This window comes from Lithobates pipiens, unplaced genomic scaffold (assembly GCF_037356315.1).
Source record: "Lithobates pipiens isolate NorthernLeopardFrog02 unplaced genomic scaffold, aLitPip1_a1.2 Scaffold_16, whole genome shotgun sequence".
NCBI lineage: Eukaryota > Metazoa > Chordata > Amphibia > Anura > Ranidae > Lithobates > Lithobates pipiens.
Genome location: NW_027507748.1, coordinates 356,269,144 through 356,282,909, shown reverse-complemented (window position 1 = coordinate 356,282,909; position 13,766 = coordinate 356,269,144). Strand labels below are relative to the sequence as shown.

The 13,766-nt window shown below is 43.8% G+C and overlaps 1 protein-coding gene across 2 annotated transcripts in view; it reads left to right on the top strand.

Annotated features, from left to right (window-relative positions):
• RIMS3 (regulating synaptic membrane exocytosis 3) overlaps positions 1-13,766 on the top strand; it is a 234,914-nt gene that overhangs the window by 113,094 nt on the left and 108,054 nt on the right. For both annotated transcript variants that reach the window (XM_077481929.1, XM_077481928.1), the window contains exon 2: positions 12,674-12,906. In XM_077481929.1, the coding sequence (XP_077338055.1) occupies positions 12,690-12,906 (217 nt within the window). In that variant the 5' untranslated portion in view covers positions 12,674-12,689. The remainder of the gene's footprint in view (positions 1-12,673; positions 12,907-13,766) is intronic.

Below are 13,766 nucleotides of genomic sequence, written 5' to 3'. Positions count from 1 at the left end.
TATTGCTCACGCATGCCATGGGCATATGTGAAATGACACCCCAAAATAAATTCTGCTGCTTCTCCTGAGTACGGGGATACCACATATGTGGGACTTTTTGGGAGCCTAGCCGCGTACGGGGCCCCGAAAACCAAGCACCGCCTTCAGGCTTTCTAAGGGCGTTACAGTTTTGAAGGCCATAAAATGCCAAGATGGCACAAACCCCCCCCAAATGACCCCATTTTGGAAAGTAGACACCCCTAAATTTAGGGGTACACTAGTGAGACTAGGTAATAAATGGCGGGTGCCCTGAAACTATAAAAAAATAACTAACCAACCAGCGTCACCTGTAACAGTTATATGGTGATCACTGGTGAAAGGGTTAACTAGGGGGCAATCAGGGGGCTTTATGCGGTAGTATATGGGGGTCCCTGGCGCTATAAAAAGCTGCGGCGAACCTAAATACCTACCTGCCTAACTAGCGTCACCTGTGACACTAATACAGCGATCAGAAAAACGATCGCTTATTAGGCTGGGTTCACACTGGAGCGATGCGGGAACGCCACGAATGCGCGGCGGGTTCCCGCATCGCATGCCTCCCGGCGGCAGTTCACACTGCCCTATGCGAACTGCTGGGAGTGTCAGTGAAATGTTACTGACACCCCCAGATCAGTTCGCATATCGCAGTGCGATCTGCAAACTCGGATCGCATGGTGTGAACACCCATGCGATCCGATTCTGCTGCGGGCCAAAAAAAGGGTCCCGTGTGAATTTGCGGCGGGTGCGGCGGGTGCGGCGAATGGCTGAACTCGAATCGCACAGAGATCGGATGTGATTTGCACTGCAGTGCGGTGCGAATCACATCCGTTCTCAAACCGCTGCAATGTGAACCCAGCCTTAGTGACACTGGCGACGGGGGGTGATCACGGGGTTAAACCTTTATTGGGGGGGTTAGGGGGGTACCTTAGAACTAAAGGGGGCTAACCCTAACTGCCCTAACAGTTATTAGTCACAAATGACACCCGCCGGGTGATCAGGGGGTTAAACCTTTATTAGGTAATAAATGGCGGGTGCCCTGAAACTATAAAAAAATAACTAACCAACCAGCGTCACCTGTAACAGTTATATGGTGATCACAGGTGAAAGGGTTAACTAGGGGGCAATCAGGGGGCTTTATGCGGTAGTATATGGGGGTCCCTGGCGCTATAAAAAGCTGCGGCGAACCTAAATACCTACCTGCCTAACTAGCGTCACCTGTGACACTAATACGGCGATCAGAAAAATGATCGCTTATTAGGCTGGGTTCACACTGGAGCGATGCGGAAACGCCGCGAATCCGCGGCGGGTTCCCGCATCGCATGCCTCCCGGCGGCAGTTCACACTGCCCTATGCGAACTGCTGGGAGTGTCAGTGAAATGTTACTGACACCCCCAGATCAGTTCGCATATCGCAGTGCGATCTGCAAACTCGGATCGCATGGTGTGAACACCCATGCGATCCGATTCTGCTGCGGGCCAAAAAAAGGGTCCCGTGCGAATTTGCGGCGGGTGCGGCGGGTGTGGCGGGTGCGGCGGGTGCGGCGAATGGCTGAACTCGAATCGCACAGAGATCGGATGTGATTTGCACTGCAGTGCGGTGCGAATCACATTCGTTCTCATAAACCGCTGCAATGTGAACCCAGCCTTAGTGACACTGGCGACGGGGGGTGATCACGGGGTTAAACCTTTATTGGGGGGGTTAGGGGGGTACATTAGAACTAAAGGGGGCTAACTCTAACTGCCCTAACAGTTATTACAGTCACAAATGACACCAATGCAAAAAAAAAAAAAAAAAAATGACATTGGTGTCACTGTGACTGGGGGGCAGGGGTAATTGGGGGGGTGATCGGGGGGTAAAGGGGGGGTGTGAGTGTGCCTGGCATGTTCTACTGTGTGTGTAGAGTGTTGGTGCAACTTACTGATCCGCTCTCCTCCGTGTCGGAACGAAAAATACCGACACGGAGGAGAGAATACATCACTTCCTCTCCTGTGTTTACATTACAGGAGAGGAAGTGATGTCACCGGGGATTTCCATTCGTCGAGAGCGATCGCGAGGGGGTGGCCATGAATGAATGGCCGCCCCCTCATCCCGGATCGCTCTCGACGGAATGCCGACCGCCGCAGGCACCGGGGGGGGGCCCGATCGGGCCCCCCACCCGCGGGCAGGCAGGGACTTATATATACGCCCATATGCCTGCCCGTGCCATTCTGCCGACGTATATCGTCGTGCGGCGGTCGGCAAGTGGTTAATGCAAGGTCTAATTTAAGGCCTTGTCATCTGCTCTTCTCTCTTGCACTACAATAATGCAATGCAAAGTGATACAAATGAAAGAGAAACATGTTTTCACACTGTCTGATATGATAATGCAAGAAATATAAATTTAGCAAAGGCATGAATCACACTTATCGTGCCCTAAAAAGATTCTGCAGTTCCCTTTTGTGAATTGATTAACCTTCCCCATAAGTTACAGTGATATAACAATTAATAAATGGAAATTTCTGTACATAAAGTAATGAATTGTGAATTAACTCATTTGAAATAAAATGTGTTAAATGTCTTTGCCCAATTCCTTTAGTATTTCCTTTAGCATCCCTACCTTCTTTAAAAGCCAACCAAAGAAAACTTTATTTTATATGGACAAAAGTAATCTTTAAAGTAATTGTAAAGGTTCGCTTTTTTAAATATAAAAATACCAAACATGTTATACATACCTGCTCTGTGCAAGGGTTTTGCACAGAGCAGCCCCAATCCTCCTTTTCCGGGGTCCCCCGCTGACACTCCTCCTCTTCATCGGGTGCCTCCATGAAAAGTCGCTTTTCCATGGGGGCACCTGTGCGTCCATTGACACAGACACAGACTCGACCCTGCCACCCTGCTCCTGCGTAACTGGATTTTATTGACAGCAACAGAAGCCAATGGCTCCTGCTGCTATCAATCTGTCCAATGAGGAGGGCGACAGCGGCTGGAGCTGCTGGGGTCATGCAAATCTCTAGAGCGGATTGGGCTCAGGGAAGAAAAAAGGGGGTTTGGGGGACAGCAAAGAAGGTTTTTTACCTTGATGCATAGAATGCATTAAGGCAGAGGTAGGCAACATTGGCCCTTTAAAACAACAAGTCCCATGAGACATTGTAAGACCCTGAAAATCACAGGCATGACTCCTAGAGGCAGAGGCATGATGGAATTTGTAGTTTCACCACAGTTGGAGGGCTGAGGTTACCTACCCCTGCATTAAGGTGAAAAACCTTAAGACTTTACAATCACTTTAATTTAAGCTCTGATAATGTAAGAGTAGTGGACACTCATGTAAAAGCCCAAGGTTAATGTCTTCATTTCTTATTCTACCTAAAGCCAAAGGCACTTCAGCATTGTAGGATTGAATGCTCTGATTTTTACTTATGTGCCAACACACTTGTACCAAAAAAATCTAAGAAATCTGAATAGGTCTTAAACCAAGATTCCAGATCACATAGGAGGATAGAGGGTAACAGAAGCAGCCAGCCAAATAGATGCATATGGTATTTTATGGCTGAATAGTACATCCTATCTGTTTCAGCAAATGCACACCCACTCATTAGCTTCTATACGGAGCACAGCATGGTAGGGGAGAATAGAATAGAAAGTCTAATAGATAACACAATCCAGCTGTAAAAGTGTTCACCATTCAGAGTATTTTACACCTTTTGCAGCTCTTAGAATTTCTTGCTTAATATTACTGTAGGGATTTGATGGCCTTTACTGTCTGAATTTGTGAATGTCTGTAATTATATTATGTATGCACTTCCTGGCACTGGACTGTTGGCTTTGAAACCCCAGAAGGAGGAAGTGGAAAGAGGGAGAAAGTCTCAGCCATTTTTGTATCCATTCTTCTAATCCCAAACCAGAAAGGACTATTATGCAAGTATAGTGTGTATCTAAATACTTGTAACAGACTGTGTTTTTCTGTCCTATTGTTATTATTGCACATGCACAGTGCCAGCTAGCTAGCTCTGCTCTGCTATATGTATGTAGTAGTTACCTTGCAGTATATTAGTAGGTGAGCCTGTTTATTGCACTTGTGTTGATATGTAGCTCTTGCTATTTTAGTTAACCCTGTCCTTTCTAGTCTGGGATTCTATAGCTAGTTTAAATCAGATGACCACTGGTAGTTAGAGGTCTGGTGGCATGCCAGGTTATAAACTGCTGGGGAGGGACCAAAGTGCAGTGTAAATAAGCTGACTCTGAGTTCCTGTGCCACACTACATTTTCTGTCAGTGAGACGCTTCATTCCATGCTGGTTGGACAGCAGTTGGATCTCCCCATCACTGCTGAGCGCGTCTTCAGATCTCCGACACAAAGACAGCTACCACATAGTTCTTATCCTCAGGGACCCCTGCAATTGGACTTTGTAAAAATGCTTGTATTAGTGCGTAATTACATGCGTTTATGTATGTTTACAGAAGTATGGCATTAAGCAAAAACTGATTCTACTGCCCAGATTATTAATTTATTCTGGCCACTGGAATACATTTACACACATATGCGCACATTTATATGAATGCACGCATAAAAGATGCTCTTAAGCTCCTCTACAAATGCAGCTTTTGGAGCAATTTTTTATGCCTGTAAAGGCTCCTCTTAACACTCTGATCTAAACGTCTAATGTGTATAGCCACATAGGCTACCATAGAACTGCGTTTTAAGTCATAAAAAATATCTAAAAAAAAAAGATGTGAATCATGATGAATCATCATTTTCTCACAGCCTCTTCTTCTGAACGACTCTGTTGGAAGTTTTTAATTAGAGACTATGGGGTTGATTTACTAAAACATGGGAGTGCAAAATCTGATGCAGCTCTGCACCAATCAGTGTCCAGATTTTTCTTTCTTTTTTGTCAAAGCAAACAAACTGAAGTTTGAAGCTGATTGACTACCATGCACAGCTGCACCAGATTTTGCACTCTCCAGTTTTAGTAAATCAACCCCAGATTTTTTTTAGCTCTTTAAAAACCCATAGCATACTGAAAATATTGTGCAATGCATTAAATGTTCATTTAGAAAACAAAGATTGTATGCATTTAGTAAAAAGATATAAAGATATAACACAGTTTAAAAACATACAAACATTAAACAATAATACAAAAAAACAAAAACAGTATTGACACTATTACATATTTTTGCTTAAAATCGATATAACGTGTATTATTATTATTATTTATTATTATACAGGATGTATATGGTGCCAACTGTTTGCTCAGTGCTTAACAAAATTAAGGCAGACATTACAGTTACATTACAATTCGGTACAAGAGGAATCAGAGGTTCCTGCTCGCTACAGCTTACAATCTAGGAGGGAGGGTCAATTGATACATAGGACAGATTGGGGTAGGGGGTTCCAAAGGATGGGAGAAGCTCTAGAGAAATCCTGTAGGCGAGCATTGGAGGAGGTGACAAGGGACCTAGAGAGCAGGAGGCCTTGGGAGGACCAAAGAGAGCAGCTTGGTTGGTATTTTTAGACTAGGTTAGTGATGTAGCTGGAGGCAGAGTTGTGGACAGCTTTGTAAATTATTGTTAGTACTTTGAACTTTATTTGTTGGGTGAGTGGAAGCCAGTGAAGGGATTAGCAGAGAGGGGTGGAGGACAGTGTACAGTTGTTAAGGTGGATGAGTCTTGCAGCAGCATTCATTATGGACTGAAGGGGGGATAGTGCATTTAAAGGTAATCTAATGAGGAGTGAGTTGCAGTAGATGACCAGGGAGTGAATTAGAAGCTTGGTCATGTCATTGGTTAAAAAGGGACGTATTCTAGGGATTTTGCGGAGGCTAAGGCGACATGATTTGGACAGGAATTGGATGAAAGGACAGTTCTGGTACTAGGTTACTCCTAGCACCCTGGCAGGTGGGGACGGACTGATAGTTGTGCCATTGATCTTGACAGAGAAGTCAGGGGAAGGGGCAAGTAGGGGAGGAAATATTATGAGCTTGGTTTTAGATTCAGTTTGAGGAAGTGGTGTGACATTCAGGCTGATATATCTGTTAGTAAATCACTGATGTGTGAGGAGACTGATGGGATGAGCTAAGGGGTAGAGAGATAGATTTGGGTGTCATTGGCATATAAATAAGTTGACCCAGGGAGGATGTGTAGATCAAGAATAGTAGAGGTCCAAGGACAGAACCTGGCAAGATGTCTTGGACCGGAGGAAGTAGAGTTGATACTGAAGGTGCGGTGAATAGGTACGATTTGAAACCAACGGAGAGCACAGTCATAGATACCAAACAAATTAATTTTTTTTAGGAGGAGGGGGTAATCAACTGTATCAAAGGCAGCTGAGATGTCCAAGAGTAAGAGGGAGGAATAATGACCATTGGTTTTAGCTGTTAGTAAGTCGTTTGTGAGTTTTAGTAGAGAAGTTTCTGCGGAGTGCTGTGGACCTAATCCAGACTGAAGGGGATCAAGAAGGTTATTCTCAATGAGGTGGTCACTCAGTCAGTTGTAGATTAAACGTTCAAGGAGTTTGGCGGCAAAGTGAGTAAGGAGATGGGTCTTAGGTTGTTAAGATTGGTGGAGAGTGGTGTGGGAGTGACTAGTGCATGTTTCAGAGGGTTGGGGAAGATGCCAGTATAGAGGGAGAGGTTGAAAATATGAGTTAAAAAATGTAGGATAGAGTCAGAGGGTGACCGTCGTATTTGAGTAGGAATGGGGTCCATCGGGCAGGAGGTTAGGTGGGCCTTAGAAAAAAGTTTATTGACTTCCTCTGTAGTAGTTGGGTTAAACAAGAGTACTGATTGTACAGGAGGACAAAGAGTGTAAAGTGAGGGAGTTATCTGTAGAGTGGAGGAGATCTCAAGACAAATTGTCTCAATCCTATTTTTAAAGTGATTAGCAATCTCCTGGGCATTAAGTAAGTTAGTGGGTGGAGTTTATGGCAGATGAAGTAGAGCATTAAGGTAGAAAAGAGTGGACAGGGACTGCGTGAGTAGATGTTAATGAGAGTGATAAAGTAAGTCTGTTTGGCAGTGTGGAGACAGGAATGGTATTTTTGGAGGGCAGATTTATACTGGCTGAAATCTTGCTGTGTCTTATGCCACAGATGCTCAAGAGCACAGCTCTGTTTTTTGAGGCTTTTGGTATTGTCTGTTTGCCAGGGTTGTAGCGGTCAAGGCCTGATTCTGTGCGTAGTGAGTGGGGGGGCCAAGGTATCCAGGGTGGATGACAGGAACTGTTGTAAGTAGAAGTGGCCAGGTTGGGGCAGGACAAGGATGAGATTTTGGCATAGAGTCAATCTGTAGCAGAAAAAAGAAGAGAAGGGTTAAGATGGCGAAAGTTTCTATGGGTAATTGTTTGGTAGTTGGAAGCCAAGGAGGAGGAAGACAAGGAGAGAGTGAAACTAATAAGGTGGTGATCAGAGAGAGTACCGTATATACTCGAGTATAAGCCGAGATTTTCAGCCTCTTTTTTGAGGCTGAAAGTGCCCCCCTCGGCTTATACTCGAGTCATCGCTGTCTGCCCGCTCGATCAGCGTGTCGAGCAGACAGACAGCGGCCATTCTATAATTCAAAAGCCGCGCCTCCGGCTCCGCCTTCGCCTGTGATAGGCGGAACACTGAATTTCCCAGCAGCCTGTGTTCCGCCTATCACGGACATCGTATCATCCTCGTACTACGGACGAGGATGATACGATGTCCGTGATAGGCGGAACACAGGCTGCTGGGAAATTCAGTGTTCCGCCTATCACAGGCGAAGGCGGCGGCGCAGCTTTTGAATTTTACAATGGCCGCCGAGGCGCCGACGAAGAGGGCATGGGACGGAGGCAAGGCAAGGCACGGCACGGCACGGGACGGGACGGGACGGAGGCAAGGCAAGGCACGACACGGGACGGAGGCAAGGCACAGCACGGGACGGAGGCAAGGAGGCAAGGCACGGGACGGAGGCTCGGGACAAAGGCTCGGGACACAGGTAGGCTGGACACACACACACACACACACACACACACACACACACACACACACACACACACACACACATGGATGGAGACACACACACACACAGGGATGGATGGATACACACACACACAGGGATGGATGGATGGATGGAGACACACACACACAGGGATGGATGGATGGAGACACACACACACAGGGATGGATGGATGGATGGATGGAGACACACACACACAGGGATGGATGGATGGATGGACACACACACACACAGGGATGGATGGACGGACACACAGGGATGGATGGACACACAGGGATGGACGGACACACACACAGGGATGGACAGGCATGTCTCACCCTCGGCTTATACACGAGTCAATAAGTTTGCCAGTTTTTTTGGGGGTAAATTGGGGGCCTCGGCTTATATTCGGGTCGGCCTATACTCGAGTATATACGGTAAAAGGAATGTTGAAGAGTTTGTTTGGAGTGCATAGGTAGGAACGTATGAGGTCAATGCACTTGCCAACAGAGTGAGTAGAAGCCTTTGCCCATTGTTTCAGGTCAAAGAGGAGGTTAGGCTCAGAAATTTAGAGGTAGGGGGAGTGTTAAGATTAACAGCGATATTGAAGTCACCAAGAATGATTTTTGGGATTTCAGAGGAGAGAAAGTAGGGTAGCTAGGCAGAGAAATCGTCAAAGAAGCTTGATACCGGTCCAGAAGGCTGATAGATCACAGCAATTCTCTACGAAACTGGAGAAAATAGAAGAATACAGTGAGCTTCAAAAGAGGAGAAGGACAGAGAGGGGGTGGATGAAGAACCTGAAAAGTACTTTGAGGGGATATGAGGATTTCAACACCACCTTCTTTCCATTCACTAGGCCTGGGAAAGTGAGTCCACAGGAGGCCACCATGGGAGAAGGCAACAGGAGAAGGAAAGTCAGATTCTTGAAGCCATGTCTCCATAATTGCAAGTAGGTTGAAGGAGTTTGTGATAAATAGGTAATGGACGGTGGTAAGTTTGTTGCAAACCGAGCAGGCATTCCACAAGGCACAGGAAAAGGGGAGGCTGGTTCTAGGCAGAAGATGGATAGAAATTAGATTGTGTAGATTGTGGCTGCTGGCAGAGAATAGGGGGTGCTGGGTATGTTGGCCAAAGGTTAATGATGGTCACTCCAGGATTTGTTGAACTATCCCCAGACATTAGGAGTAGCAGAAGGGTGAGAGAGGTGATATGGAAATGTCACTTATGTGCTGGGACACTTCCCAGTGTTCTGGAAGTTTTATTGGTATGTGGGTTCAAATTTAGCAGGAGCTGATGAGTGCAGTAATATGGTAAAGACAGGAGTGAGGGTGATATATATAAACTGTGGGGTGAAGAAGGGTGAAGGAGATTACGTTTAAGGAGAGAGGATGCTACTGTTAGGAGGAAAAGTAGGGAGTGCATGATACAGAGTAGTGAGATTGAGAAGCAGACTGCATGAGAGATGTTCTATGGGGAATAAGGACACCTGTAGTCTGTTTAGTGTGCTGCAGTAGTCTGTTGTAGATTTTTGCTTTGTGCATTCGCCGTAGTGTAATACTTAATCCAAAATCATATTTGCCTGTGCAACCCCTGCCTGGGCATCCCCTAGAGAAGGCCTAAATTTATACTGACTTGGGTGGGGGTATTATTGCCAATTAATCAGTCAGGATTGCATAGGAGGAACACATGACTGACAGAACAAACTTCTCACACCAAAGACAGACCACAAGATACAGCAAGAGAGCAAGGGATCGTGGCTATAAAGATAAAACCAGCTCATAATTTAGGTATGGACAATAGGAAAACAAAACAAACATCACAGTGATATGGACAGAGGTAAAGGATTTGAAGGCAGCGTAGATTACCATTTAAGCATGGTTAAAACAATGAAGCAGTTGCAGTTAAAGGTGGAATTTGAAGGCAGCACAGATTACCATTATAATGTTTAAAACAATGAAGGATACTGTAAATGCATGACCTATGCATTCGGTAATTACCCCTTCCGTAAATATTCCCTTTTACTACCCATACCTTTCCCATTCCCATTTTACCTTCCCCATTCCCAATAAATAGACCACACCGGAGTTTGGAGTATAAAACTGGCCATAGCAGCCTTTTATTTAACCAAAACTTTAACCAAAATAAAATAAATAACTTTAATGTTATAATAGAAAAATACTTATATATATTGCAACAGCAATTACAACTCCCAGTCGTTTGGTCTTTGACGGTACCTCGGTTCCATTTAACGTTACCTTTTCCCAAACCACTGCGGGACCAAAATTTTACCATACCAGGCCTCCGGCCGTTTAACAGCCCGGAGACAACCCCACCTTCCCGCAGTGTCACCAAAACCCGTATCCCAGCCTACCCTTCCGCTGGGATACACCAAAAGGGGCACATACCACCTATGAGCCCCCCACACACTTCCATCACCTAATTTTCTTTACCCCGTCAAAGACCAAAGACACCGCCTTCCACTGCTATGACGACCTCCTCCACCGAACCTGTAAGAAAAAGGAAAAACCCGACAACAACCTGAAATCCAAACAACACAGTAACTTAACCTAAAGGGGCGGGTGGGCGGGCAACTTCCAGCTTGTGACCCCACACTTGCTGCCTTTTCTTCCTTTCCTGCCACTCCACCCCTTCCTTGTTCTTCACTAAAATTAACCCTATAGGGGCTACCTTGCATTTGTCATGCCAGCCCTGCACCTCCGTCTAGCCTGCGTTTCCGGGCCTCCCTGGACAAGTCATCTTGTAAGAAATTGTTAGTATAAACATTTGATTGGTCAACTATCACCTATTATTTTCAAAACTACCCAAACCTCAGTGTCTCATTTAACACACCTGACACTCCACTTGGCTACACACACCAACACTCAATTTTCACAGACAGTTCAGAAAATTCTTGGCACAACAGGGAGGGCCTTGTGATTGTAGGAATTCTGATTGTGTGACTTTAGCAAGTCACTGACAGGGCTCTCCTCCTGCCTTTATTTTTTATGTCCATTCGTTTAATAGCACTCTGTCATCTTTAGAATTAGGTGAAGTTGGCAGAGCGTTAAGCACATCTATAAAGAACATTGCTGTGCTTTATAAATGTGCAGCCTGGCTGCTTTTAAATTGGCCCCTGAATGTTACTTCACTCTAACTATGGTAACTTTGGGGCATTCTGTACACTGTTTATGTACAGAATGTACCAGGAATATAATGTCCTGATCTTATGATTGGCTCAGTGCTTTTCCCCATGGTTTTTTCTCAAAACACCGGGATTGATTGAGTGATTATAAGAGACAGTCCCTCCCACTTGGCATGCAAAAAAATAGGAAATAAATAATAGACAGACAGTGACAAAGGTCTGCAATGAAGTTTGCGTAATTCTTACATAATCTTGCAATATACTATATGCTGGAGAGAGCTTTGTTTTTCAGAACAAAAATATAGTATCTTTGAAAAACAAGATCCCTGCCAAGCATGTAATAGGCAAGTTACACCAAATTCAAGAATCAGTAGGGTTTAAATAAAAGCAGGGATATAATACAGACTGTGGCAGGCACATTCCTTTATGTGTTCCTACCTTACTATTATCTTAGTCTTGGAAATATGAAGCTATAACTGTTGTTCTTCAGATTTAAGCACGTAACAGAATTTAGTGCAGTGCAGAGATATTAGACACACAAAAAAAAAAAACACGTGTGTATTTAGTTCTCTTTTATTATAATGGTTTTCAGACAAAGAAAATAGCATTATTCTTTTATGGAGTTAATCACAAAAGTCAAATTTTCTTTATTCTTTTCTCCCAGTTATTTATCTATGTTATCTGGTTATTTATTTATGAAAGTAATGCTTATTTGCCAATTCAGTATTGGAAATCATGGATATGTACAGTCAATGTGTTATAGAGCATGTCCTTAGAATGCATTAAGGTGAAAACCTTAAGACTTTACAATCACTTTAAATCAAGCTCTGGTAATGTAAGAATATTGGCCACTCATGTAAAGGCCCAAGGTCAATTCTACCTAAAGAAAAAATTTACTTATGTGCCAACACACTTGTACCAAAAAATCTAAGAAATCTGAATAGGTCCTAAACCAAGATTCCAGATCACATAGGAAGATAGAGGTAACAGAAGCAGCCACCCACATAGATGCATACAGGTATTGTATGGGTGTATATTACATCCTATATGTTTTAGCAAATGCTCACCGACTCACTGGCTATTATATGGAGCACAGCACAGCATGATAGGGGAGAAAAGAAAGTACAATAGATTACACAATCCAGCTGTAAAGTGTTCACCATTCAGGGTCTTGTGCAGCTCTTAGAATTTCTTGCTTAATATTACTGTAGGTATTTGATGCCCTCTACTGACTGAATTTGTAAATGTCTGTAATTATATTATGTATGCACTTCCTGTGCCTAGAAGGAGGAAGTGGCGAGAGAGAGAGAAAGTCTCAGCCAAGTGTCTATTAATTCTGCTAAACCCCAACCCAGAAGGGACTATTAAGCAAGTATAGTGTGTATCTAAATACTTGTAACAGTATTAGCATTTAAGTGTTTTTTCTGTCCAATTGTTATTATTACACATACACAGTGCATGTGTATTATTATTTATCATGAATGTAATGCTTATTTGGTAATTCAGTATTGGAATTTATGGCTATGTACAGTGAATGTGTTATATAGAGTGTCCTTTCTGTATTCCTCTCTTATGTCTAGATCTTTCCTCCCCAAAATGTTCAACGGGGAGGCTAGTTCCTCAGCCAGGAATGTCATCCGCAGCTCCAGCATCAGTGGAGAGATGTACAACCTAGAAAAAGGCAACTCAGGAACTCCAGAAGTGGCTGGCACTACCACAACCAAGAAGAGGAGATCTAGTCTTGGAGCCAAGATGGTGGCTATTGTTGGGCTGTCCCAGTGGAGTAAGAGCACCCTACAACTAAACCAACCAGGTTAGATATCTCAGTTTTACAATATTGTCAAATACGGTTAAAATATTTTATTGGGAAACTGTGTTTTGAAATTGTGTGATAATATGATGTATGTACATGTTTAAAAACCTAGTTTTCTGGCAGCGACCCTATTTTTGATTGATTATGATGGCTGTGCTTCCTTAGTAATTCTGTACAGGAATCAGGCCTCACCGTTCCTGTCTTTTATTTCAATCCTATCAGTCTGCTTAGGCTAATTAAAAATTAGAGCCTTTTTTGTAGCATAATGACTTTATTTCAACAGTACTTCAGCAAGGAAGTTTGCTATACAATTGTGCTCATAAGTTTACGTACCCTGGCAGAATTTATGATTTCTTGGCCATTTTCAGAGAATATGAATGATAACACAAAAACATTTCTTTCACTCATGGTTAGTTTCCCTGAAGCCATTTATTATCAATCAAATGTGTTTACTCTTTTCTAAATCATGATGACAACAGAAACTACCCAAATGACCCTGATAAAAAGTTTACATACCCTGGTGATTTTGGCCTGATAACATGCACACAAGTTGACAGAAAGGGGTTTGAATGGCTATTTAAAATAGCCATCCTCACCTGTGATCTGTTTGCCTGTAATTAGTGTGTGTGTGTATAACAGGTTAATGAGTTTGTGGACTCCTGACAGACCCTTGCATCTTTCATCCAGTGCTGTACTGACGTTACTGGATCCTGAGTCATGGCAAAGCAAAAGATTTGTCAAAAGATCTGTGTGAAAAGGTAATTGAACTGTACAAAACAAGAACGGGATATAAAAAGATATCCAAGGAATTGAGAATGCCAATCAGCAGTGTTCAAATTCTAATCAAGAAGTGTAAAATG